The sequence below is a fragment of the Engystomops pustulosus genome, chromosome 5, assembly GCF_040894005.1.
Source record: "Engystomops pustulosus chromosome 5, aEngPut4.maternal, whole genome shotgun sequence".
Lineage (NCBI taxonomy): Eukaryota > Metazoa > Chordata > Amphibia > Anura > Leptodactylidae > Engystomops > Engystomops pustulosus.
The window spans coordinates 150,490,104-150,518,075 of NC_092415.1; the positions used below are offsets into that span (position 1 = coordinate 150,490,104).

General features: G+C 40.6%; 1 protein-coding gene across 5 annotated transcripts; it reads right to left on the reverse strand.

Annotated features, from left to right (window-relative positions):
• Positions 1–31: 31 nt before the first annotated feature.
• EZH2 (enhancer of zeste 2 polycomb repressive complex 2 subunit) lies at positions 32–27,344 on the reverse strand. 5 transcript variants are annotated; one of them, XM_072153389.1, is made up of 20 exons: positions 27,161–27,344; positions 17,280–17,403; positions 15,746–15,874; positions 14,422–14,538; positions 11,203–11,335; positions 9,319–9,465; positions 9,133–9,235; positions 8,871–9,034; positions 7,386–7,477; positions 7,063–7,303; positions 6,797–6,966; positions 6,621–6,715; positions 6,126–6,166; positions 5,864–6,001; positions 5,575–5,753; positions 3,139–3,234; positions 1,925–2,006; positions 1,473–1,553; positions 1,296–1,380; positions 32–348 (listed from the first exon to the last, which is right to left on the reverse strand). In XM_072153389.1, exons 2-20 carry the CDS (start codon positions 17,394–17,396, stop codon positions 288–290), a joined length of 2,271 nt encoding a protein of 756 aa, XP_072009490.1. In that variant the 5' UTR covers positions 17,397–17,403; positions 27,161–27,344; the 3' UTR covers positions 32–287. The 5 variants fall into 5 exon arrangements, with proteins under 5 accessions (XP_072009490.1, XP_072009493.1, XP_072009492.1 ...); XM_072153392.1 differs by having other exon boundaries at positions 11,215–11,335; positions 27,161–27,343; XM_072153391.1 differs by having other exon boundaries at positions 5,876–6,001; positions 27,161–27,343.
• Positions 27,345–27,972: the final 628 nt, after the last annotated feature.

Below are 27,972 nucleotides of genomic sequence, written 5' to 3' on the forward strand. Positions count from 1 at the left end.
ACATTTCAAGAGTTCAACGTAAAGCACATAGGGAAGTTCAAGTATATTTTATTTGAGGTGGGAGATGTACCACAATACATTATTGCCAAAAATTCACTGGTACAGAAAAAAAAAAAAAACTTGAGGAAATTGTTTTTGACATCACTATAAATTAGTCATACAGTACTCAGTAAATTCAGAACTTCCACTCGCATATTTAGTTTCATTCTTTTTATCAAAAATGGTGTCCATATTACAAATTCCTGAAGAAGGTAAGGCATGGGCTGCAGGTAGAGGTAGCTGCTCCATCAGGGGATTTCCATCTCTCGCTCAATTCCCACATATTTCAGAGCATCAGCTTGGCTATATCTACAAGACAAAGCAGAAGCCTCTTTAGATATTGGTGTATGTATAAAACGTAACCATGTATATTAGATATTTAAGGGTGCAGAAAATATACATTTTTTTAATCAAACAAAAATCTGAACTTGGCTCTTTGTCAACTGCAACTACCTAGAGAGTAATTCTGTGACAGATGGATCAATTATTTCTAAAGCTATCCTTAGAAAAGTTTACTAATATGAGGGGTATGTGAGGGGACACCCCCACTGATCAGCTATTTACAGCAGCTCCCAGAACGGTGTACTGACCAAGTTGGGTTTAAACGGCTTTCTCTAACACACTCGTATGCTACAAACACTGCAGATACCTGGGCGTAGCATATGTTCCGCTGGAGGGGGGGGGGGGCTCTTTATCCCTTTACATTGGGAGATGTGCAGTTGGGCCATACATACAGTGAAAGATAGCATGCTCCATTTTTATTTTTCCGGTAACAGGACGGAAGGCACACGTGTGCTCACTGTACCATGCTCAATGCACTTCTACGGTGGCTGTATGCTAGCTGTATGAAAAGGGCCTTAACTAGAGCTGTATATATATATTAAATAGCCATGCCATGAAAACTAATTGAGATTTCTATTAGCCTTTTGAAAGATAATGGGAAATTAATACAAAGAAAATGTTTTCCTAAATACATGGTAAAATCAAGCCAATCAACATTGGCCCTTGTATACTTCAGTAATTGCCACCTTTATTATGTAAAATATTTAATTCCAATACCTAAAAATAAATAAAAAGTAGTTTTATTTTCATTTACACGGTTGTGTCGAACTGTGACAATAAAGAGCTCATGGGGCACCAGGAGAACACGTTATCAGATTATTATCAAGGACTTGTTACATAGAGGTAATGTACAGTTACAAAGTACAATGTACAGCTTAAAAATACCATGAGAAACATTAGAATTTCAAGCCAACCTGTAATCAAAGAAGAGTTCTTCACCCGTCTGGATGGCTCTTTTAGCAAATATGCCTATTCTGTGGTCTCCATTAACCATCATTACTGAAACAGAAATAAAAGAGGCTCTTAAGAGATGACCATTCACCATAGATGTGACTGCACAGTTTCATGTGCTACTAAATAAAACACCTTACCTTTTGCATAGCAGTTTGGATTCACAGAGTGGTTTGCAAAACGGATTTTGTTTCCTTTGCGAGTTGCATCAACTACAAAGTCTAAAAATGAACAAAAAGCACAAGACTGTATAAAACAAAGTAACAAATATGAAATTATCTGGAAATTCTGAACTACTCTGTGTGATATGACTGGTTACAGTAGGTTCATCACATTATTGGCTATAGATTTGGTGGCAGCATCTACCCCTTAGCTAGCTGTAGATAGGATATACATGTCTATAAAGGGAAAACTCATTAAAATAGAGCAGGGTGTTAGCTCCCCCTAGAGAGCAGATCTTCAGCGACAAGTCACATGTTCATTTATCACAGTCTGTATTCTCTCTAGGTCTATAAAAGCAGGATCTAGAATAAAAGCACAATCACCACTTTGATAAATCTATACTGTTCCTTTCCATACAGTATAAACTTACCATTGTTCAAGTTAAAGAGGAAGCTGCACATGTATTTATCATAAACTTTCCCCCTTCGATCTGCTTCATCCTGAGATATGATCTGGGAGGGGGGAAAATAATAAAATAAAAAATAGTCCAGACCGAATTTTACTATAAACTAGCGAAAATTTTATTATAAAACAAATCTTTATAGACTGGTTGAATCTTTAACTCCAAAAGAATAGGGCCCATGAAGCATTCAAATATATCAGCTATGAAGGCCAATGTCCAGGCTGAGGATCTGTGCTGTGCAGGGAGGGAGAGGGGTTGACAGTTTAAAGGGGTTGTCTGGGTTAAAAGAAATGTTAAATATGGTTCGGTGGTATAAAAACAATAAGAAGCTGATACTAACCTCTCTTGTTGCCAACTTCTATTTGTATACGGTGGCCGGCAAAGTGTTGACAGCCAAGCACCTGCTACAGTAGCGATGTGGCTTAGCGGGAGCTCTGAAAGAGCCAAGTACTGGCTCTTTACTGTTTTTACACCACACCCCATAAAGCCCTACAGCTTTAAGCAAGGAAACCCTCATAAAAATGAACATTTTGGGGCCACGTAGAGGCCTGTGGCACCCAATGACAGTGTACTAAGCACATGGTGTCTCACTGCACCTTGTCCTAGTTGTCGTCCACTGGCTTTCAGTGGAGGGTTTGCTTGCCGATTCATGTGTAGGAGGCCTAACTACATAGATACCAGAGTCAAAATCTGAGTGGTTGAGTGAGCATGCTTACAGCCATCTCTAATCTTCACAGATAGAGCGAGGTGAACATACAGCTCAGAGTGATCACGTACAACAAGCGCATTGATATACTGGTTTAGCTTTAATCATACATTAAATCAATTTAATAAGAAACAGATAGTCAACAGTAGACCGCTATGTTTCGATGTCTTTGCACCTTGTCTGAACAGTGTAGGGAACTGGTTAGAGACTTGTGACAATTACTTAGGGAGACTTTACAATTTAAGGCCAAATTCAGAACTGTAATAAGGGAGTCTATACAAACATACAACATGTACAACTCATGTGAACAGCAAGTTGAATTACAAATGTTCTGGTATCTCTGGAGGTAAAGCATATGTTCCACCCTCTGTTGAGGGTGGGCACATTGTCTAAGTTGTTGGGGGATGTCTAGAAGTTGGATGAAAAAGTATTTAGATGATAAGTATCTATGGTGTACGCACAGGTTAAGACTTACCTCTCCACAGTACTCAGAGATAAACTCATTCTTCTGTACAGGGTCTTTGATAAAGATTCCCCATCCAGCCACATCAGATGGAGCCAGAAGCAAATGCTAAGAAACAGGATAAGAGAGGTTACTAGTTAAACAGGTAAAGCCATGAAAAAAAATTGCATCAAAAAGGGAAAATAGGATTTCTGTGAATTTGCTAATGAAAAATAAATGACATTGCAGTTCACAGTATGAACCTCACTGCGGCAAAGCAGTTCACAGTCGCAAGACAGACATTCAAGTGTGTGAACATGGCAAGCACAAGCCGAAAAAGAAAAATTAAGGGGAAACAACAAAAAAAAAAAAAGTCACAACACTGGACCTACTGCAAGGCACTCATTCAATGGTAATTCCCTGACCTTCTACATCACAAAGAAATGGGAAACATGAAAGGCAGAGGATAAATGAGACCTGCTTGGACATGGCTGTGTCTCATGGCTGTAGTGGGAAGAATGCAGTGTGAAATGGCTAGCTCCGGCTCTGCACCATTCCCAATGTCAGGGCAGCCATACTGCCATTCGCGTGCATCTATTCAAGAACTTCAAGAGGCCTTACCTAGCCATTCTGCCTCTTTGCCAAAATTGGACCATATCAGTCTGCAGAATCAAGTGTTATTGAAAAGGGATGGAGGGGGGCAAACAAAGACAGGGTATTTATTACATGCCTCTAACCCAAGGGCAACATTACTCATACGTGACAAATATCTGCACAACTTTAAATAAATATATGAGTTTAGGGCTACATACAGGAGAACGTCAATATTTTGACCCAAGAAGATACAAGAAAATGTTTCCTTACTCCAAGGACAATGTCTTATTACCAGGGATACATCACATTCACCTACCAACCACTACCTATATTCTTAATTTGAATTTACTACTATTTAATCTTAAAGGGAACCTGTCTCCAGGAATGTCATTTTTAGCTGGTGACAGGTGCTGATTTTAAACATGCTTTTTGCCAGCATTCTGAAACATTTCAGTAGTTTATACAAGTTTAGCTTCAGGCTCCCTGCCAGCAGCATGTTGTGAGTCCTGGTTCATTAGGAGCAATCTATACATCTTTCTCATAACCTCATGCATTGTTCCTCCACTCCACGGGAAGGGAGGAGGGAGCTGTGTGAGAGAAGATGGACATTCCCGCTTTAAAGGAAAGCGTCTGGAACTAAGTTTTTTAAAAAATATGGAACACAGGAGGTATTGAAATAACAAACATGCTATACTCTTCTTTCTCTTGTGCAGTAAAGCAGTGCCATTACATAAACAGGAACTACACATGTGATACTTTCAATATAAACAGTTCTATATTTTCATATAATTCAAGAAATATAAATAGCCATTGTAGACTAGATACAAATACATATTCACCCTTTTGTTGGGCAGCAGTAAGAGGTTATAGCCAAACAGTCCATAGTGGAACGTCTGTGCCTCTTCAGTTGGACTCTTTTACATGGACTCTGTTGGCTATAATATGCCTTATGGACTGTTTGGTTGAGAATTGGATAAATAGTTCTTACAGTCTTCTGCAGCAGTGATCAGTATCTTGATCATCTATTTTCATGTTACTCAGATATTGTCATACCTTACTGCTGCCCAATACAAGGGTGAACATCTATTTATATCTAGTCTACAATCTGCAATGTATATCTGTTGAACAATATGAAAATACAGAAAACGTGTATTGATAACACTGCCTGTGTAGTTGCTGAATGGACACAGAAGACCTCACATACACTACATGTGCAAGCATTGTGCACTAATTTGTTCCACGTGATCCATTTACTGGTAAGACATTACATCAACAGCTGTGTGCCCGAATACCTGCTACATGGGGCACAAGCTTCACAGGAGAGAGAGTAGCACATTTGTTATACCCCTGGAGCCAAGGGGGAGGAATCCCAGACAACCCCTTTTAGAACTAATACAGTGTTATGTGCTGCGCTGTATTCAACCAAAGTCTAAAAATGGAAATGGGGCAGTTGTGTCTGTGCTTTTGCCTTTTGTCCTTTTTTATACTATCAGCTATTTTTCAGGTTTGCACAGTCTCAAGGAGTGGGGTCTCAGTAATGGCGACTGGTTGAGAACTGGATGAAAGGTTCCCATCGTCTTTTTACTTTCTAAGGCTACATTCACACGATGCATGCCCGCCATACCGTAGTACAGCGCACGGTGCCGCATCACGGGAAAAGATAGGACCTGTCCACGTGTGCAGCACAGTACCGCTCCCGTACAGGGCCGTGAGCCCATAGAAGTGTATGGGGGACATATATCGGCCGTACATACGCCCCCCATACATGTGTGTGAATGTATCCTAATCTAGATTTTCTACTTTCATATTACTCAGAAGCTTTCACTCAGTGTATTTACTCTCATATTACTACAAGATGACACAAATCACTCTCACCTTTTTGGATCCCCGCTGAATGCTGCAATTCTTGCATGACACATTTTTACTGTCCCAGTGATCAGCAGCACCACATGTGAGACACAAGTCCGGGTCACACTCCCGCACAGCAAGGTAACATGGGCACTGCTTGGTGTTACACTGTGCTTTACACCGACATCCAGGGAAGCGGTTTTGGCCTTTGTATATAGAGAAAGACAAATTAGTGTGATGTGTGAGGGGAGGGGGGGGGGGCTGGGGGGGAAACTAAAGACAAAAGAAAAACAGAATGAAAATCTTGTTTTTTTACCCTTTAACTTACACTCGGAGCTGCACTGACAGAACTTCTCACAGAAATTCTGAGCAATAACACAGGGGCAAGAGCCATCGCAGGGCTGGCGTGGATGGTCACAAGGCTGGTAATTGTAAACATGATTAGAGGAGCCATCTGCAAAATGAGATAGTAAACATGGTATATAATGTAAAGTTACATTTATTTTAAAAAATGGTGCAATGATCATAAATCGTGTGAAAGTGTATTTCATAATACACAGGAAGATTTCTTTACAAACCTTTCTTTAGTTGAATTTTCCTGCAATGTGCGGCCCACAGCCTGAAAGAGAATATTTTTATATGAGCACAAAAGAAAACAAGCCAGGGTGCAAGGTATCGATGAGAAATGATAAATCTTTGTATAGCACCATCATATTTTACAGTGTTGTACAAATTATGGGGTACATGTACAATCAAAATGAGACATTTCTCTATCCATCTATAAAAATATAAATAATTCTTTAGGAGCGGTCACCAGCCGCCAAGTAAAGATTTCAAAAGACATTCATTCCCTGGACGATGGAAAATTTTAACATACATCTAAACTAAGCCAGCTATTGGCTCAGCTGAAGTCAGCTATAAAAATGAAAATTTTTCACAGCACTTCTACATGGCAATTTTTCAAAGATCTTTAGGTTGCAAGATATGAGTGAATGGTGGGTGAATTGACCATGCTCCACATATCTGGGAAATGCTCCACCTATTAACAGAGGGAAAAAAAAAAAAAAAGGTACCTGTGTTTCCGCTTCTTTTTCCTTGGCGGCGTATCTACATCCTCAGCTAGAACTGGAGCAATGATATTCGATTCCTTTACCCTGAACTCATACACCTGTAACACACAATATTAAAGTTTAAAATGACGTTTAATAAGTCCCACGATATTGAGAAGCCTCACCACAAGATGAATTACCTGTCGACATGTCTTTGTGCCAATCAACCTTGCAATTGCACAGAAGTTGTCATAATAGGTGCCAATGAGAACTCGAAACAGGGAGGCTTCAGCTCCGCTCCATTCCACGTTCTCGGGGGCCTCAATATTTGGCTTTATTTTGACTGGAGTTTGGCAGCGAGAATTTGCTTCTGCAGATGAAATGAAAAATAGAAGCAGTTTTCTACCAGGTTACATTGAACTATTTATACTCATAACTCAAAGCTGCTCATGTTATGATCAATTACCAGATGAGCTTGAGGTCTCATCTTTCTTTTCCTCCTCTTCTTTATCATTGCTCTCTCCACTGGTTTCAGTTCCTGCTTCTCGGTCACTATCTGTGTCCTTTGCTTCTGAAACATTAACCGTCGGTGTGCTAGGTCTGCTGGTGCTATTGGGAAGTCTACCTCTCCGGCGACCACCAGGCCGCTTGGGTGGGGTTTTTATCCTCTCTGCTGTTAATGCAGCAGCAAATTCTCTTGCTCCTTCCTATAAAAGAGATGCATCTATTAACTATGAGCTCAATTGTAACATTTAGTAGTTACCTTTAAGTATAACAATGTCAACTTACCAAAAGTTGATAACAGTTGGGTCCACAAGGTTTCCCATCATTTGCACCTTCATTATTTTTTCTTTTGTATGTGTTGGGAGTGGCATGGAAAGCTTTACACGTGACACAAAAAAAAAAAAAAAACAAACAGGAAATTGAAATAACCTTGTAAATAACACTTAACCCCTTAAGGACGCAACCCGTTTATAGCTTAAGGCTCAGCCTCAGTTTTCGTATTCTGACACTTGTCGCTTTATATGGTAATAACTTTTGAACACTGTCACTTATCTAAACGATTCTTAGATTGTTTTTTTCTCACATGTTGTGCTTCATTGTAGTGGTAAATGTTGGCTGATAAGTTTTACGTTTATTTACAAAAGAAAGAAATAATCATTGTGTTATCAGGCAGATAGATTTACCACCTAAATAAGTTGCTGAATAACATTTCCCATTTGTCTACTTTACATTTTCATAATTTTTGAAATGTTTGGATAATTTATTTTGAAGTCGCGCGACTATTTTGGGGATAAATACTGTTTTGAATGAAATTTTACATATTTAACATCAAAAAACCCCTATATAATCAACCCATTTTCAAATCTGCACCCCTCAAACTATCAGCTTTAATGAAGATTGTTAACTATGAGATCTTCATTGTAATTGAATCAAAATGGAGGTGAAATTTAGAATGGTCAAATTGTGTCAGTTATACGTTCATTTAGCCCTAAAATTTAACATTTCCAAAAGATAAAAAAAGAGAAAACCACCATACAATTTGTTATGCAATTTCTCCAGAGTACAGAGACCCCCCCACATGTGGCCGTTACTTGTTTTATGGGTGCACAGTGAGGCGCAGGAGTGAAGGAGGGTCCTGCAGCTGCCAGGATTTTAGTTTCTTCATTGGCTCCTTTTGTAGGCTATTAAATTTTCGCTTTTTCGTTATTGGGGCCATGTGACGGCATTTTTTTTGCAGGATGAGATGCTTTTTCCAACATTACCATTTTGGGGTTGGTATCTCCTATTGTTGAAAATTTAGGAACTTTTGTTTTGAGGGAAGGAGTAGAAAAGCATAAACTCTGTACTGGATTTTTTACTTTTTTTTTTTTTTTTTACTGTTCACCGTATAGCCTAATAATCACGTTATCTATGCACATGCATAGGCTGACACTGTGCCTTTAAGATGACGTCAGATGCCAACTTTCAGGCACTGCCCGCAGGCAGCTGTGGGGTCGATCATGGGGGAAAAATCCCTGGAAGGCAGGTTAAATGCCAAAGTCGCGCTGACTGCGGCAGTTAACGGGTAAAACAACCGTGTATCCCGATGCAGGTTCGGCTTCGATCCAGAGCTGAGTCGGCATTAGAGCGCTAAGTCACTGCGCTCATCGGCGGATATATCCTCTGTAATGTATCTAATTTTTTTGCTTATGGAAATCCCCTTTAATTACCATCTGGAAAAGTATGAGAAGTACATCTATAAAACAGAACTAAAGGAAGATGCAAACTTACGATGTAAAAAGCAGTCGTATTTGAAACACCGCCGACAAAACAAAGTATGGAATGAATGGAGGCTTTGCTCCCTTTGCACAGACTTTGCATTTGGTCCATCAATATTTGGGGTACACTCTGGGGGTAGAGCCCCTGGCAACTGTTGCTCTGTTAATTCCTTATATCTGATGAGACAAAGAAAGCAGCGTAAGATGCAAGGTCTAATAACTGTAATCATTACTGGAGTCAGATAAATATATTAAGTAACGTTAACAAGTCTCACTTTTCTTTTAATTCTTCGGTTGTTCCCTTGTCAGGAAACATGGATGATATTGCTTCAAAAATTTTGTCCGAAGGAAATTTTCGCGGCAGGCGAGCCACCTTGTCTGTATGGAAAGAGATATTTTGATCTAATTATTTGGAAGACTGAAAGTACAAAAAGAGTAAAAGAAATATGAATACTACTTACCATCAATAGTGTCCTCATGATCCTTTTCTTTGTCATCATGTTCATCATCCTGATTGTCCTCCACATCGTCATCATCTTCATAATCACTATACTGACTGAGGGCATTCACCAGCTCCACAAATATCTCATCATTGATGAATCCACACTCTGGTAAAAAAATATATATATATCATGTTATTATATTAAACACAAATACATTGAAAAGTTGTATGGAGAAAAAATTGTGCAAGTCCTATGTGAAGAATGTTTGCGCTTGTTACACTCCCTCAGCTTACATGACTGGGAGGGTAATGCTACGGTCACATGTAGCTATTGCCCTCTGTTGTCAGGTGGATTTCATACCCTTTAATTGGAGAGTCCAGATATATCCCACTGTATAAAAACCAGCAGCAGTGAAAATCAGCAGCAGGCAGTAATTGGCTGCTGACAATGTTTAAGGTGTTGCTGTCTATACTAGGACAGTGACATCACTGGGGACTTTTCAGAGCATACACTCAGTGTAGGTCTGAGGAGGATGCAATGCTGTTGCATCCATCCCCTACTGGCTTTTATGGCCTCCATTGCACATGCATCGCTCAGCAGGAAGGACCAGGTTGGAAAGATGTAGCTTGCTGTATTTCTCCATCCTTTGTTTCCATATATCCCTATGGAGAGGGGCGGGGGTGAGCAGCACTCCTCCTCTCCCCGGTGCTGCCGTGTGGCCGCCGTGCTACATCTGTGTGAATCCAGCCTAAGATGATACTGAGCAGACAGAAGCAAAAGGATGCCTAGATCTTCTAGTATATGTCTATAGATATGCTCAGCATATACAGCGGAAGTGTTCCTGGCGTATACGCTAAACATATAAAAAAAAGTGGTGTCAATGTAGCCTTACACAGGGACCATTATTTATAGATTGTGATCACAATACTTTCCCTTAGTGTGTAGGAAAAGAGGGAATAAAGGTGCTCATTAAGGTTTATGCCCATCAGAACAGGATCAGACATACAGTCAGTCTACTGTGTATGGCTAGCTTTGGCATTTGTTTTTACCTTTTCCCACACATGCATCACACTTTTGTAATCACTAATAGCCAAAAGTCGATTTCAAGAGGCTGTCTCAATAATCATTTACATACACACTCATTCGTATCTTACTAACACACAGAACTCCTGCAATGAAAAAACTGAATGATCAAAATACTGTACATTTCATAGTTGAAAAAACACATCAGCAAGACTTTCAAAAGAAAAAGCACCGATAAGCCCCATCTTCCTTAGATAAAGAAAAAAATAAAGCACATTCATTTATTAAACACAACTATAAAAAGAGCAGGGCTTTGCTGAACATTGCTGTTTTCCCACCAGCTCTGCCAGACCCATGGTCACTGCAGAATCAGAGGTTTGCATGCCTGCCAAAAGATTTGGCTGGAAACAAAACATGTCCACTAACAGCTGTTAACTAGTAATTACCAACCAGCCAAACAAAAGTTCTCCATCGAGGACATAAATATCACAGATATTCAAAAATGTACCCTCCCCCATGCAAGGGAAACTTGCACCAGAAAGAAATAGAGGGATAAATTAGAATCCACCGTTATTGTGACAATACAGATCCAACTGCTTTAGGCAATTGCTCAAAGCCTAATCCACATGAAAGGATTTCAGTGTAAAAAGCAGCCCTTTCCATAGAACAGGTCATTTATAAGATCTCTAGGGGTGCAATTTCACTACACTACAGATGGAGCAGTCTGCCTTCAATCGACAGGTGTTCCCAAGTGTCCCACCCCACAGATCTCATATCATTGAGATCATATAAATAGGCCATTGATAGCTAGTTCGATGTAAAAAAAAAAAAAAAAAAAAAAAACTTGAAACAATCATATCAGCAGCATATTCTCATCACCTATTATCCTACCCCTGTCTCCATGGACCTTTCCATCATAGTTCTTAATTAGTTCTTCAATAAAAGTCCCGTCTTGATCCAATACCTCATCCCCCATGTAAGGAATGTTATGCAGCACCGTCTCATCTTCTACCTGGAAAATAGTAAAAACAGAGTTTATGTTGAAAAAAGTAAATTAACCGGTTAAGGACCGGGCCCTTTCCTGTTTTTTCATGTCCATTTTTCACTCCCCACCTTCAAAAATCTATAACTTTTTTATTTTTACATGTAAAGAGCTGTGTGATGGCTTGTTTTCTGCGTAACAAATTGCACTTCATAGTGATGGTATTAAATATTTCATGCCATGTACTCGGAAGCGGGAAAAAAATTCCAAATGCAATGAAAATGGTGAAAAAACGCATTTGCGCCATTTTCTTGTGGGCTTGGATATTACGTCTTTCACTGAGCGCCCCAAATGACATGTCTACTTTATTCTTTGGGTCGGTACGATTAAGGGGATACCAAATTTGTATAGGATTTATAATGTTTTCATACATTTACAAAAATTAAAACCTCCTGTACAAAAAATTTTTTTTTGATTTTGCCAACTTCTGGCGCTAATAACTTTTTTATACTTTGGTGTACGGAGCTGTGCATGGTGTCATTTTTTGCGAAATTTTATAATATTTTCAATGATATCATTTTTAGGACTGTACGACCTTTTGATCACTTTTTATAGATTTTTTTAGATTTTTCAAAATGGCAAAAAAGGGCCATTTTCGACTTTGGGCGCTATTTTCCGTTACGGGGTTAAACGCATTGAAAAACCGTTATCATATTTTGATAGATCGGGCATTTTCGGACGCGTCGATACCTGATGTGTTGATGATTTTTACTGTTTATTTATATTTATGTCAGTTCTAGGGAAAGGGGGGTGATATGAAATTTTAGGTTTTTTTATTATAATTTTTTTTTTTTAAACTTTTTTTTATTTTTATTTATACTATTTTTCAGACTCCCTAGGGTACTTTAACCCTAGGTTGTCAGATCGATCCTATCATATACTGCCATACTACAGTATGGCAGTATATGGGGATTTTCTTCCTCATTCATTACAATGTGCTATCAGCACATTGTAATGAAGGGGTTAAAACGAAATAGCCTACCATGGAGACGGATCGCCGCCCCCCGTTGACGTCACGGGGAGCGGCGATCCCAGGTAAGATGGCGGTGCCCATGCGCCGCTATCTGTTTGAGGCTGCCGGCACGGATGTTACCGGTAAGCCTTTGCTGCAATATGCAGCAAAGACTTACCGGCTATGGAGAGGGCTCAGCCCGTGAGCCCTCTCCATGCAGCGCGACGCGACCGCCGCCGTGAATACACGGCGGGCGGTCGCGAACCGGTTAATTAAAAAACACACACACTCGGGTGCAAATTCTCAGAGTAAAGATAAATGACCTCCATTTTATGTAGGAGTGAGTGTAAACTAACCTTTGTGACTGGTTATTAAGGAAGGGGTGTTCCCATTTCATCAAATGAATATACGCGTTGTACGATGAAAACTTCTACAATTTACCAATATAATTTCTTTGTCAATTTCTCAAGGTGCGTACACATGTAGCGTTGACACATACATTTTGTGAACTCAATGTTGACAGCAATGTCATTAGGCAAATCTCTTCTCAGCCATTTGAAAATGTGTGAACGTACCCTCAAGGTTTTCTAATTTTTTGTTTACTTCCAGTGGATTTCTGCCCATGCTCATGTGATGTCACACAGGTGCACAGCTTGTTAGCATTACAGATAGTTATCAGAGCTGTGCGATATAACAAGCTGTGCACCTGTTTAATAACGTACAGACTTCAGTCCACTGGTATTAAACTATAAAGATTCCAATAGAATGAGAACAAGCAGAGATCTAGAAAACTGGGTGGAATTGATACAGAAAGTACTATTTATATTCAAATATAAGCAGACCTGAAAATAACCCAAGGTACCCAATTTTACCTCAAAAAGTTGGTAGACAGCGAGCGAGCCAGCCCCCTGTCCCAGTCGATAGCCAGCCAGCCCCAGTAGATAGCGAGCCACCATCCCCAGTAGATAGCCAGCCAGCCACCCCCCCCTGCCACATAGTAGATAACCAGCCAGCCACTCCCCCCCTGCCCCATAGTAGATAGCCAGCCAGCCACTCCCCCCCTGCCCCATAGTAGATAGCCAGCCAGCCACCCCCCCCCCCGCCCCATAGTAGATAGCCAGCCAGCCACCACCCCCCTGCCCCATAGTAGATAGCCAGCCAGCCACCACCCCCCTGCCCCATAGTAGATAGCCAGCCAGCCACCACCCCCCTGCCCCATAGTAGATAGCCAGCCAGCCACCACCCCCCTGCCCCATAGTAGATAGCCAGCCACCACCCCCCTGCCCCATAGTAGATAGCCAGCCACCACCCCCCTGCCCCATAGTAGATAGCCAGCCACCACCCCCTGCCCCATAGTAGATAGCCAGCCACCACCCCCTGCCCCATAATAGATAGCCAGCCACCACCCCCTGCCCCATAGTAGATAGCCAGCCACCACCCCCTGCCCCATAGTAGATAGCCAGCCAACCCCTCCCTGCCCCAGTAGATAGCCAGCCAACCACCCCATTGGATAGTGCCTAACTTGCCAATTAGTGGAAGCCTCAGTGATGACCGTGGTGAAGACCCCCACAGATCACAAAAACAGGGATCCAACGTGGAGATGAATGAGGCATCCCTTGCATTTGCGACCAACTGCTCCGGTCATCGCAGTACATCGGAACCCGGTTCGTTATTAGTGGGGTTCCCATCACAAAGATCCCTGTAGATAGGGCCTAACTCGCTACCTCTTTAATCAGTGAAGTGATAACATTATGGCCTGTAGGGATATAGTCTGGCCTAGGCCATTTTACACCCCCTGGCACAGAGTTTATTCCCCAGGGTATACTGTGGCCGGGCCTTTTACATTACCCGGCTTTCAAATTAGATGGGTATAGTCTGGTCTAAGTCAGTTAAGAGAAGTTAACTAGGATTAGGAGAGGGTGTGTTTTCGGTCGGATAGCAGAAATGCAGGCACATCTTTATTCTCTTGTAAATATTGACAATTTTAGTTAACTTTTTTTTAAGTCTACTATTTATAAAGGCATAATACAGATGATGTAAAATTAGTGTGGAGATATCTACAATGGGACAGTTTTTTTCCATTAGGAGAAGAAAGGCAACTTACCATAAAATTTTGCTGGAGTGGAGACCAAGAATACATGATAGGCACTGAGGCTACAGCATTAAGTGTTTTTAGAGGGATGACTTGTTTTGGAAAATCAAAATCACTTGTCACAGAGCACTAAAATATTAAAAAAAGAAAATATTAAATATATTACAAAATTTGAAAAAGCAAAGAATTACAGTGAAACAGATTCTTGAATCCTGCAAGGACATTATACAATGATTGGTAAAGCTTTTAATGTTGATGTCTTAAAGCCATGAATATTTGATTTGTTGCGTCTGACTCCCAGTATCATCCCCATCAACCAGCAGTTTCTAGAGGTTGCAGCACTCGGGTGAGCCCTGAAACCTTCTTACTGTTTACTTGCCCGTAAACTCACTGTTTTTGGCCAGGCAGCTCTACTTAAAAGCAACCTTTCACTATATTTTTCGCAAATACAGCTAGTGACAGGTGCCCATAAAGCCCTAGTAACTAAATGACACCCTTCTTCTAGCTAAAAAGGTTTTCCTTCACATCCCCATAAAATCAACTTTGTTATCTTACCTGGCATACAGCCAGAGTGAGCGAGTCAGAGGAGGAATGTCCTGCTATGCAGAGCCGAGCAGCTCCTTTCCATGTCCCATGCCTCCTTTCCTCCATTCAGCTCTTCATGTCATGTGACCAAGGTGATGTTATCCAAGGTCCTTATCCATTAACATTTACAAAATGTACCCCATGTATGTATCTGATACTTTGAAATAACAGCATGCCTCCCTGGAGGATGAGGAGGTGTAGAAGTCCATGGATGCTGCTGTGATTTCATGTGATCTGATACATACATAAGGTACATTTTGCAAATGATAGTGGGGGAAGGAGAAAGACCCACTAGACTTGGCTGAGCAGGTAGTATGTCGGGTAAGATAACAAAGTTGAATTTATGGTAGGTTAGGGAAACAATTTTGAGCTAAAAAAGAATGCCATTTTGTTAATATGGCTTTATTGATTTATTTAAGCATTAAAAGGAGATTCCAGGGAAAGAATATTTTTGTAAATGGTGGCTGCCAAATAAACTCTTTTTTGTTGACAGGAACTTTATCTATGACCCAGCAGGAATTTCCCTTCTGTGCCATGGGGACAGCTTCCTGCCAGTGTATATATATTTTTATTTATTTATTACAGACACTTTATATTATGAAAATGGTGTCTATTACGCATTAATCTTTCTTTCGGAATCATTTTATTCACTTGACAATCCCTTTAAGGTATTATTTAGTAGTGACATTCCTTTAAAACAAGGAAATAAAATGGAATACATGGAAGTTCATAATAAGCAGTTGCTTCATACCTCTCTAGTACCCCGGAGAGAGCTCACGGAGGTCATGATGTGGACAGGCTGGATCCTTCGTTGTTTCCATTCTTGATTTAAAATCTCAGTTCTTTCTAAAATTTTTTGACGATTTGAATTGAACATGCCCTGCAAACAGAGGGGAACCAAAAAAAAAAAGAAAAGAGGAGAAACGTTAGTACTGTTTTACACGTCATTGCATATTGCTCACAGCTGTGGGTTTGCTAAAATGAGTCAGGGTAGACATTCCTACATGAAAATGTGGAAAAACTTAGTAGAATTCTGCAAACTAGCTCAGTTTTGCTAAAGATTCTCAGTGTGGGTGAAAAGAATCACCCGGAGAGTCTATTTACCTCAAAGATGGCTGTGGAGTTGTTGTATATTTCATATACCAATTCAGATTATTGGACACATTTTATGAACCATGTATTTTCACAAAAATCAAAAAGCAATGTCCAATAAGGACAATAAAGATATGATTTATTTAAGAGCTATGTTACTGTATCCATCTCTTACCTCTTCCTTTCTTATTTTTCAAGTAGTACTAAAAATCAAGATCCTGATAAAGTGTAATGACTTAACTCTTTACAGACTAATCTCCTAGTCAAATCTCCTCAAAGAGATCAAGTTATTTTACATATTTCTATATTCTCTAGGCATGGAAAAATATTTATCATTAGCCTCCTTATCTGTCTGAAATGGACGGAGCTCAGAAGGCTTTCAGATTCACTGCTCGAGATAAAGAAAAAAGCACAGAAGCTGTTTTACCACCAAATGAACATAACAAACCAGGGACTTAAAAATAGCGTTAATCTTCTTATGTTTGTTATCCTTGGCCTCCTTCCTTCTAAAATTAACTTTTATAACTAAGCTAATGAGCCTGGAGGGCTCCTGGGGTGTTGCCAGAGAATCTCTGTGCTGAAGATTCACAGGCTGTTAGATTGTGCAGGAGCACTTCTCCCTCCCACTGTCTGTCAAAACTGCAGCGGAGCGAATAAAGGGAAGGAAGGAGGCCATGAATAACAAATATAAGAAGAATACCACAGTCACAGTGCCTGGACCTATCTATGAGCAAGTGTCCCTCGTTTATCACGCTTTATTTTGATGGTAATGATTTCCTTTAACAAAGTATATTACAAAATTTACCATCACCTACACTATTCATTTCTGAAATGAAAAAAAAAAAAAAGTTATTCAATAGGTTAAGATACTCTTTAATGGTTTAAATAGCGGTTTATCACATGGTTTGGAAAACATTAAGGTGGCTGACAGATCTGGTTGGAGCCCAATAAATGAGACTTCCACTTCTCAGAGACAGAGATCATGACAAGAAATGATTGGGTGTGTTGGAGGTTACTTCTTGAGCTGAGCCATTAAGCATGTACCTGCAAGTACAGAACATTCTGGGCCAGAAACAAATCATCAAGCAAGGAGTACCAGTGGATCAGATCAGTGAAAGAGGTGATATTCTCTCATGAAACCTCATCCACGTGAAATCACTCCATCTAGACAACCTCCGGGCTTATCTATGTACCTTCACTTCATCCGCTCGTCTAAAGCGCTTGAGCTGTCGTAGACGCATGTATTCGGATTTCACCCGCTTTCTCCAGCATACTGGTCCTTTCTCAGATTTTTTGCCCGTCTGGCCCATGATTATGCTGTGGAGATAAGAAAGACGTCTCAGTTGCCGATGCTGCAAATACATTTATCCGCTGTACTGTAGTTAATTAAAATGCATTTACAGTATTGTTATCACAGTCCTAAGGTCCCAAGTTAGATTTTCATCAGTTGGTACAAAATATTGTCATAAAATAGCTCTGTAGAGATTTAGGAAGAACATTTAAAAGCTAATTTGAAGATATTTTTAACATGTTAACAAATGCAGAACCTCTGGACAAGGGTGAGAAAAAGTGTAAACCAAAAGTTGTGGGATGCCTCTAGAAATAATATCAATTTATTCCCTATGGTCACATTGTAAATGCAAACTTTAAAGTTTGACTATGTAGGCATCTAAAATTAATAACAAAATACTAAATGTTTTGCTTAGTAGCTGATCATGTTTTCAATACAAGGGAATCTAAAAACAAAAAACAAAAATGAAAATACAAAAACATGCAACAAGATACATTCACAAACATACAGTGTATAACCTGGACTTGATGTAAGTAAATAGTCCAACAATAACAACATTCCAAAAAGCAAAAGCATAATACAGATTGTATACCTAGAGAGAAATGTAGCAACATATTTTCAGTTCTCACAGATATGCAGAAAACAACAAAGTAAAAATTAACCATTTTCCCATAGACTTCAAATTCAATAAGAGTGGAAAATGAGCTACTGATATTTCATATGTCCCAAGTCAAACATATTAGTCAGCCTTCATCTATCTTCTTGGGAAAACAGCCATAAGAAAATGAAAAACATAAACGGAGCCTATTGCTAATGAATCATCTCACTTTTGGGGCAAAAGTCCGCAGCTTCTCCTAACTAATGTCTTTGCCTTTGACCTGGCAATGTGGATGTGTTTCTGCAGCCTTGTGCTCAGAATTTGGAACCAGTATCTGAGAAATCTAAACGGCGTCACATAAGGGTGCCGATAGACCTTCAACAGCAATTGGCTGACTGGCATTACTTCTAGCTTCCCCATAAATATGTTTCCTACAAGACCTATGAAAGAGTCCTGCTGTGTCTTGTTACTCTTCGTAGCAGCTCCCACATCTTGGCAACACTTTTAATATGTAACCACAACCTGATAGGAAATTTGCCATCAAAATCAAGCATCATAAACCGGGCATACTTACTCATAGATCCAGGCATTGTCACTGTGGTAATCTTCTTACATTGGTTATCCATGGCCTCCTTCCTTCTGATATCAACCTTTGAAATTATATTATTAACCAGAAGGTCTTTGGGGGATGTTACCAGATATCCTCTGTGCTCTGTCTTCACAGGCTGTTACTCTGTCTGCCTCTGCCTGCTGTAATCTCATGCAGCAGATAAAGTTTCAGCACACATAGGGAGGAAGATGTGCTGAGGGAGCAGGAGGGCAAGATAGTGTAACAGCCTAAGAAACTACAGCATGGAGGGGGCACTGATAACTCCCTCAGAGCCTGTCAAGGGTCATTAGCATAATTGTAAAAGTTTATTTTAGAAGGAAGGAGGCAATGAGCAGGCCCCTCACAGTGCCTGGATCTATAAGTAAGTGCCCTTGATTTATCCAGGCTCGATTTCGATGAAGATTTCCATTAATTTTTCTAGTTTGGTCCTGAGTCCCCCATTTCATTTCTGTAAAATAGACACTAGCTTAACTGTGGGAAAAATAAACTAAGAAAAATGTGCCACCATTGTGGTGTCATAAGAACCAAAAATCTCCCCGAGATGCTTTCTGATACATTTTTCAACGGTTTTAGGAACTTTTACTACTTGTATCTTGCCAGGAAACTGCTCAATAGGTTGGTTAGAAACCATAAAAAAAGAAGGTACAGCACTGCTAAGTATCATCCCATAGAAGTTTATCACTCCAATCCCCAACTGTATCCACCAGGTCCCTCACCAACTTTGATGACTGTGCCAGTTAGCTAAAGGGCAGCTACTACCATCTCCTCATATATGCAACCAAGAAAACCAGTCATGAGAAATTGGCCTAGCAGTAAGTCAAGCAGCTGAGCAGGTTTCTTTCATGGTCTAGTGTTGTGGCATTATCAAAATAACCTTCCACCTCCCTGACTTTATACATCCAATTTACATCTCACTTCAAAAGTTGATTTTTTTTTTGGATGATGCCACTAAGCTGGGCCATGAATGAAACATGATATAAAAGATGTTAACCTGCTTGACAAGATACTGGTAGTGATTTATTAGGCCAATTTCTCATGGCAGGTTCCCTATAAATGGTTGTATAAACAGTATTTTTTTTGTTTTGCTAGTGAGATTTAAAAAATAAAAAAAAAAATAAATAAATAAAAAAAAGGAGTTCAGCATTTTCTATCCTAAACCAAGTCAATTAATAGGACTTAAGTTAGACTTGGCAGTCTCAACCTATGGCTTCCTTCACCCAAACATACTCGGACTGCGCTGATTCCCACCAAGCACAGTGCAGTGGATAGAAAGATATGAGGCAAGGACTCCCTGTCTGCCAAGCAGCAGCACAGACACTATGACAACTGCTGTTCAGACCACAGACACGGATTCATTATCTCTCTATATGATCCCTTCCACTTCAATGTGCTTGTTGTATCCAACCATCAAATGGGCCCATTTTCACGGACACAGCACGTTCATTTCCAGCCGGCCTTAGATGTATCTCCCAACTTTAAGTGTCTCCCAACTTAACTTAGGTATTCTGAGGCACCTTGCAAAGCACATTGAATAGGTCATTAAATATATAGAAGCTAGAAATCCTGTATAAGAAAACAAAGGCACCATGTATTGTAACTGTTACACACACAATCTGAAAGTAAACACTGCAAGGTAAAATGATTCTTTAATCTACAGTCCCGAGTTACCAGCTAACCAATTAAATGTAAGCGGACACCTCCGGGGATTAGGCATGTAACACACTTGTATCACAGTATTCCTATTTTGAAAATACAGAACGGCATGGAAGATAGATGGAAATACAGGTCATTCCTTCATGAATATTTTCCAATTTATTCTTGTGAGCAAAAATCATACCAACTTTCATGACAGATAGCAATGCTGCCAACAACCAAACTAAAGTATCCGCATTCTTGGGGGAGTGTATATTATATAGTCTAACTATAGCTTATCAGTTTATTCCATTGCGTTATACCTGCCAGTACCGGGCAGCATAATGTCGATTTAGGAGCATAAACTATAGTGTTATGGTACAGAAGCGATTATCATTTGGAAAAGCTTATTAATATCTGTTAGCACTGAATAAATTGGTGAGCAAGCATGAAAATAATCAATGATATCTTCCTTCCTAGACACAAAGGACGCAGACTACACATGCCATAAAAAGATGCATCTGTCAGCGCTTCTTATTCCCCTAAGTAGCACTGATAATTGAGGAGAGGCATGATTGTCTCATGATATATCGCTCAGCTGCTTTCCTGTAGACAATATTTAATAAAACAATAGAAGAAGCTTTCCCCAACCACAGATTAAAAGCCCGTGTGTTCACTCAGGAAGGTCATGTGAGGATTTAGGTTCAGATACATATAAATAATATCTGAGAACAAAGAAACTGCATTTTCACAAGACTCACTGAGCTTTTTGTGTATAGTGAGTCACAGAGACTTGAGGCAGATTTGTTTTAGCAATTGAAAATCATCTAAATGAGGTTGTTTTACCGAAACGCACATGGGTCTCTGAAGAAGAGTTGTGCAGGTCAATCGGCATTTTGCATGTGTGCCTAAAAACGATCTACAATACAGTGTGCAGAATGAGCCCAAGATGTCAGATAACTAAACATCCTGTCAGTCTCCAGCTGAAACACGAAAGTCATAATACAATGAAATGTAAAGTCCTGGGATGTGTTTTCAGCAGGTTGGGTCATCATTATTCAGTTAACTAAAGACTTGCATCAGAAAGAAATTGCCTGGATGTTCATTTTTCACTTATTTGTACCTCTCTGTGGAAAGTGAGACCAGTGAGGACCTGAAGTTGATCATGAAGTGACTATTACTGGGGGGTTTTTCATACTATTCTAGTCCATACATTAAAAATGTTACTGGACAGATTTCTTTGTTTTGGACTTTTTAATTTTATTCCATTTCCCAGCACAACTATTGCAGTCACTCAAATGTGCTACAGGATGAAAGAAAGATACTGAAAGTATGTCAGCTCTTACTGAAGGAAACTCCATGTTCTTTCTATATTACTATACATCACAGAAAAAGAAGTATCATGCAGCAGTTCTTAAGCCGATACTACAAAAGGTGGGCTATAAAAAAGGGAGGCACAATAATGAGAGGGCTACATAAAAGTGAGCACTATGAGGAGCAGGCTGTAGGAAAAGGTGCAGCTAGAAAAAGGGGGCATTCGTTGTTTTGTTTGTTTGAATTAATCTATGTATACTGATGATTGATCAATAAACATGTTTCTGTTTGCTCCCGAAGAAAAAGGGGGCATTTTAGACGGGAGCTGCGGGAATTGGGCTTTATATGGGTAGGAGAGAGAGTAACTGCATGGCTCCCACGTCCCCATGGCCCCAGTTAAAAAAAAGGTTAAGAAATAGACAGTCAGAAGATGCACCAGACTTATTATGCGGCTTGAGCCCTTATAATAAATTTGGGGAAGTTTGGGGATGTTCAGAAGTTTATACTCTCCAATAGTGCCAGAGCTATAAGGACCTCAGGGTGCCACAAATTAGCATAAACTAAGATAAAACAGTGGCATTATCTTTGGAACATACGTTCTATACCACAGATGCATCATACAACCTGAGGCACTTATCAATGTGATCCGTTTTCAGACAACCTGCACTGAGAGAAGGCAATGTAGCCATTTTTATATATTGCCTTTGTATATTCTGCCTTTTTATCACATAGGAATATGGTCTGAAAAATAAAACTTTCTTGGACACCATGACAGAACTCGAAGAGATGATCCATAGGATCTCTTAGGCACTATTGAGGTCTTATTTTTAAAATGAAGATCTTCTAAAAATTAAGTTATGTTTCCTCCTCTAATGAAAAAAAGAAGCCTGACCAGAGGCCTGAAAATAACCATCTTTATTCAGATTCTGTGGTATGTATGTGTTTAATAGCTCATACACTGCAGTCACAGAAGATCAAAGCTGCACAGTTTATACTTTTTTTTAGTACAGTATTGTATTTTACTGAATTAATTAAACCTAATGGTCAAAATGCCCATTTTTTCTTTTTGTTCTTGGGAAAGATAGATATATTTTTACACTTTTCATAATAATTGGCTCCATATGGTGTTTGAAATGATTTTTCATAAAATATACTGCAAAAGGTTTTACTTCTGCAAGGCCAAGATCCTTTGATAGGCTCCAGGCTGTCATAGCAACCACTCACAACCCCAAGGACACTACAACTTTAAAGGAAACCTACCTTGAGGAATCTACCATCAGAAGTAGATCTAATGGTAGATTCCTCCTGCCTGCCTCTGTCCTAATCTGTAATGTAATAATCCTGGAAACTAACCTGTTAAAAACCTTATTTTAGTAAATTAACTGCAGAGCCTACTGGGGCATATACTAGCCAGGCCTAGCACTGGGAGTCAAAGCTACTCCACACCCCAGTAGCCTCTGCAGTTAATTTGCATATTACTAAAATAAAGTTTTTAACAAATTAGGTTAGGTTCCAAGATTATTAAATTACAAATTAGGGCAGAGGCAGGCAGGAGGAATCTGCCATCAGGTCTATTTCTAATGGCAGATTCCTAATGGTAAGTTTCCTTTAACACAACAGTTCTGTCATCAGATTGCAAACAGATCCTTGTTCACATTATAACTGAAGAAAGTGGCCAGCTTATATAAAAATGGGTGCCATAAACCCCACATTTCTGTTGAGTACCTGGAAATAGTCCCAAGCAGAAGGAAGGTGCCACTTGTGTCTGGGTGGAGGATAACAGAGCTCTTGTGCTTGTCATCTGATCAACCAGCCCCTAACACCTAGGTCCGGCCAGCTTAGATGGTGGCCTATTCATTGGACCACCCATACTGCTTCACGCAGTCCAATAATGCATCCACCTTTAAAGCCTGTCAAATAGGCAAAATGTGCCAGGTCAAAAGTATGTCAAAGCATTGACATCATGTGGATGTATGAAAATTTGCCCTTTTTAGCACATGCTACCCGTCTTTAACTCTATTAAAGGGGTTGTCCACTTTCAACAAATATTTAATATTATTTGTGTAAAGAAAAGTTATACAATTTTGCAATATACTTTCTGTGTCAATTCCTCACGGTTTTCTAGATCTCTGCTTGATGTCCTGCTATAAAAGCTTCTATGTTTACTTCCAGTGGATAGAAACCTGTCCATGTGGTGGAGGTAGTATGACACAGCTCTTGTCACTCTCTGTGATAATAACAGCTTGTGCACCTGCATGTCCATCACATCACATAGACAGATTTCTATTCACTGAAAGTAAACAAAGAAACTTCCTATAGAATGACAGCAAGCAGAGATCTAGAAAACCGTGAGGAATTGATACAGAAAGTATATTGGAAAATTGAATAACTTTTCCATACACAAATCATATCAAATATTTGCTAAAAGTGGACAACCCCTTTTAAAATTGCCTTACGCTTTTTCCTTTTCTTACGCAGATTCCATTACATAAATGTCCCCTTAGAAATAACATGGGGGTCATGGTGGAAGGAGATGAGGAAAGGGCCAGTCTACTGAATGTCGCCTTCTCAAATGTCTTTACCCAGGAAAATCCCCTGGTGGAAGACACAATGAGGTATAATGTAAATTCTTTTTGGAATGTCAACAGTTTAACCCAGGAAGAGGTACGGCGCCGCCTCGCAACCACTAAGATAGATAAATCACCGGGGCCAGATGGCATACACCCCGGGTTCTGCATGAACTATGTACCGTGATAAACAGACCGTTATTTTTAATATTTGAAGATTCACTGAGGACTGGTTATGTTCCACAGGAATGGCGCATAGCAAATGTGGTACCAATATACAAAAAAGGATCAAATAGCGATCCTGGAAACTAAAGATCCGTAAGTCTAACTGCTGTGGTGGGGAAAATATTTGAGGGGTTTGTTAGAGATGCTATCCTGGAGTATCTCACTGTGCACAACCTTATAACCCAGCGTCAGCATGGGTTTATGAGAGATCGGTCCTGTCAGACTAATCTGATTGGTTTCTACGAGGAGGTAAGTTCAAGACTGGATCTGGGGGACGCTGTGGATGTTGTATATCTGGACTTTTCAAAGGCATTTGACACCGTGCCACATAAAAGGTTGGTATATAAAATGAGACTGCTGGGAATAGGAGAAAATCTGTGTATTTGGGTAAGTAATTGGCTTAGTGATAGAAAACAGAGGGTGGTCATTAATGGCACATTCTCAGATTGGGTTGAGGTTACCAGTGTAGTGCCAAAGGGGTCAGTATTGGGGCCACTTCTTTTTAATATTTTTATTAATGACCTTGTAGTGGGTTTACACAGTCAAGTTTCAATATTTACAGATGATACTAAGCTGTGTAAAGTAATAAATACTGAGGTCGATAGTTTAGCATTACAGAGGGATTTGTGGAAGCTTGAGGAGTGGGCAGAGAAATGGTTGATGAGGTTTAATGTAGATAAATGTAAAGTTATGCACTTGGGCCATGGAAACAAAAAGTATAATTAAGTTCTAAACGGTCAATTACTTGGAAAACTGGAGCTGAAAAGGACTTGGGGGTATTGGTGGATGGTAAACTTAATTTTAGTGACCAGAGCCAGGCGGCTGCTGCCAAAGCAAATAAAATTATGGGATGTATCAAGAGAGGAATAGATTCTCATGATAAAGACATAGTTTTGCCCTTATACAAATCGCTGGTCAGACCACACATGGAATATTGTGTACAGTTTTGGGCACCAGTGTATAAAAAGGATATAGTAGAGCTGGAACGGGTGCAGAGGAGAGCAACCAGGATTATTAGGAGAATGGGGGGATTAGAATACAATGACAGATTACAAAATTTGGGATTATTCAGTTTAGAAAAAAGACGACTGAGGGGAGACCTCATTACAATGTACAAATACCTGAATGGACAGTACAAGGATCTCTCCAAAGATCTTTTTATACCTAGGCCTGTGACCAGGACAAGGGGGCATCCTCTACGCCTAGAGGAGAGGCGATTTTACCATCAACATAGACAAAGGTTCTTTACTGTAAGAGCAGTGAGACTATGGAACTCTCTGCCGCAGGAGGTTGTTATGGCGGACTCTATGTACATGTTCAAGAGAGGCCTGGATGCCTTCTGGCGAGCAAAAATATCACGGGTTATGGGGATAAAACATTTATTTAATTCTTAAAGGTTGGACTTGATGGACTTGCGTCTTTTTCCAGCCTTATATACTATGATACTATGAATGTCAACAAAACCCCCGGATATCGATGGGACTGGCCAATCATTTAACAAATATGTAGTTTTACTGACTCCATAAAAAGGTTGACTCCAAAACATACTGGCAAGTTGATTAGATTGTGAGCCTCATTGGGGACAGGGACTGATTTGGAAAGCTCTGTGCTGCACTGTATGAATAAAGGAATTACTATTATTATAAGGAGCCGCATGAAGTTGTTAGACAAACAATCAGCATTAGTTCTCTAATTTTAATGTGAATACAGTCCTAGTACTATCCGTCTTCCCATTTTTGTAGTCGTACATTCATTGCACCTAGCAACACAAGCCTGAGAAACTAACTGCACTAGGATGATGTCTGAATGCTGGCTTTTTTCCCACACACCACCTTAGTTCAATGAGCAAGTTTAGACTGGGATCGGAGTGGATGTGCTGCGATTTCCTCACCAAAGAGAAGAATAGGCCATCAATGAGTTCTACAAGACTGCTGTCAGACATAGACCAAGATATCAGCTGTACGAGAACCATTCAGGGACAAAGGACCTGTACTACAGCTCTGGGTCTTGCAGATAATGTCCAAAAAGAGATAAATGAGCTAATGTAATAGTAACAGTGATTGCATCCCTTCTTGCCAAAGTGTTTTGCTTACTGTCCACAAGGCAGACACATGAACATTTTTCTCCATTAGGTTGAGTCTACATGACATGAGCAATAACATTTTGGCTCAATCATTTCTCGTATTTTATTTGAAAAGGTCTGTTCAAAACCATATATATGGAAACGCTGTGCATATGCACCAGGTAATAAGATAAGGACAACTAATCAGAAGAGCAGCATGTAAGTGTGGACAGTGTGTGGTAGATGTCCGCTCTGTGCATATGTACACAGCCATCCGGGCCGGTCAGTACATGACATAGTGTTACCATGGTGTGTATGGAGCGGTAGGTATACCGCAGCCTTGTGACAGCAACAAGCTATAGAGGCAGCAAACGCACCCGCTTTATCCCTGCAGGGAGAACTTTTATAACATGCGGTAAAGTTGTGATGTAGCTGCCATCACCTTCACAGCTCCCACTCACTACTGCAGTGAGTCAGACATATGTCAGGAAGACACCGCGCACTGCTCTCCATTCATTGGGTGACAGTCACACAAGGAAACTTGCCGCACCGGTACAGCCGCCTCCCCCGCACAGCGCTGCACTCTGAGGAAACTTCCCATCAGCCTGTGCAGCACCTGTGCCCATACTGACCCTGCACCTATATCCCCAGCGCCCTATAGCCGGGAGCCCCTCCCTCTCACAAGCTGGGGGCGGCCCCTTTGTCCTCGCCTGCACTCACACAGGGCCCATAGTATAAGCCGCTCTCACCAGCGCACGGGACACGCGGGAATTACCGTATAAGTGGCTGTCTCCTCCGCCCGTCCGACTCTTCCGCCGCTTCTCCTCCTTCCCCCTACAGGACTATGTGACAACCCCGCTCACAGAGCAGCACCGGTCCCGGGCGCCAAACTAACCTCCCTGATCCTCCTCTCCCCGGCTCTAACCACGCCCACTCCAGAGCCTAACCACCCTCTCCTCATTGGCCGTGCGAGCGGCGCTCTAAGTAAGAAGAGCCAATGAGAGCGCAGAGAGGGAAACGAAGCCGGCGCCAGCAGTTCCCCCCGCTCCCAGCCGCGCTCTCCGGATCCTTTGTTCTGCTTTTCCTGTGTCGGGTGCGGCGGGGGCGCGCGTTACTACTTCTTTCATGCCGGCTCCTTACACCTCACGGTTGTCTACGCTTACACACGGGTCAATGAAATGGCTCATGAACGGGTTATAGCCGCCCGCTGCAGAGTTGCGGCAATGTTTCTCTGAGAAATTTTCCTCAGAGTTTCCAGCATATCTGTGTGGAGCGGCCACGTAGCTCATAATAAACTTTAAGTAGTGGATAGAGCGCGATTCCTTTCGCCTTTTTCTCAGTCAGTGAAGATTTGGCGCGGACTCGCCGTTGGCGGGAGGAAGGAGGCGGGCGGCAAAAGTTTGAATTTCTGACCTGGCCGTTGACCGCATTAACGTTTACTGTTACAGTGTGGGCGGGTCAGCAGCGGACACGTGACTCCATACGCAGTGGTGACGTTTACTACCGGTGTCTGTTGTACTTTAGAGCTGCAGATTGACCGCTGTTGGGTAGAAGAAGCCTCGAGCCGCTGCTGTTACATTAGTCTAA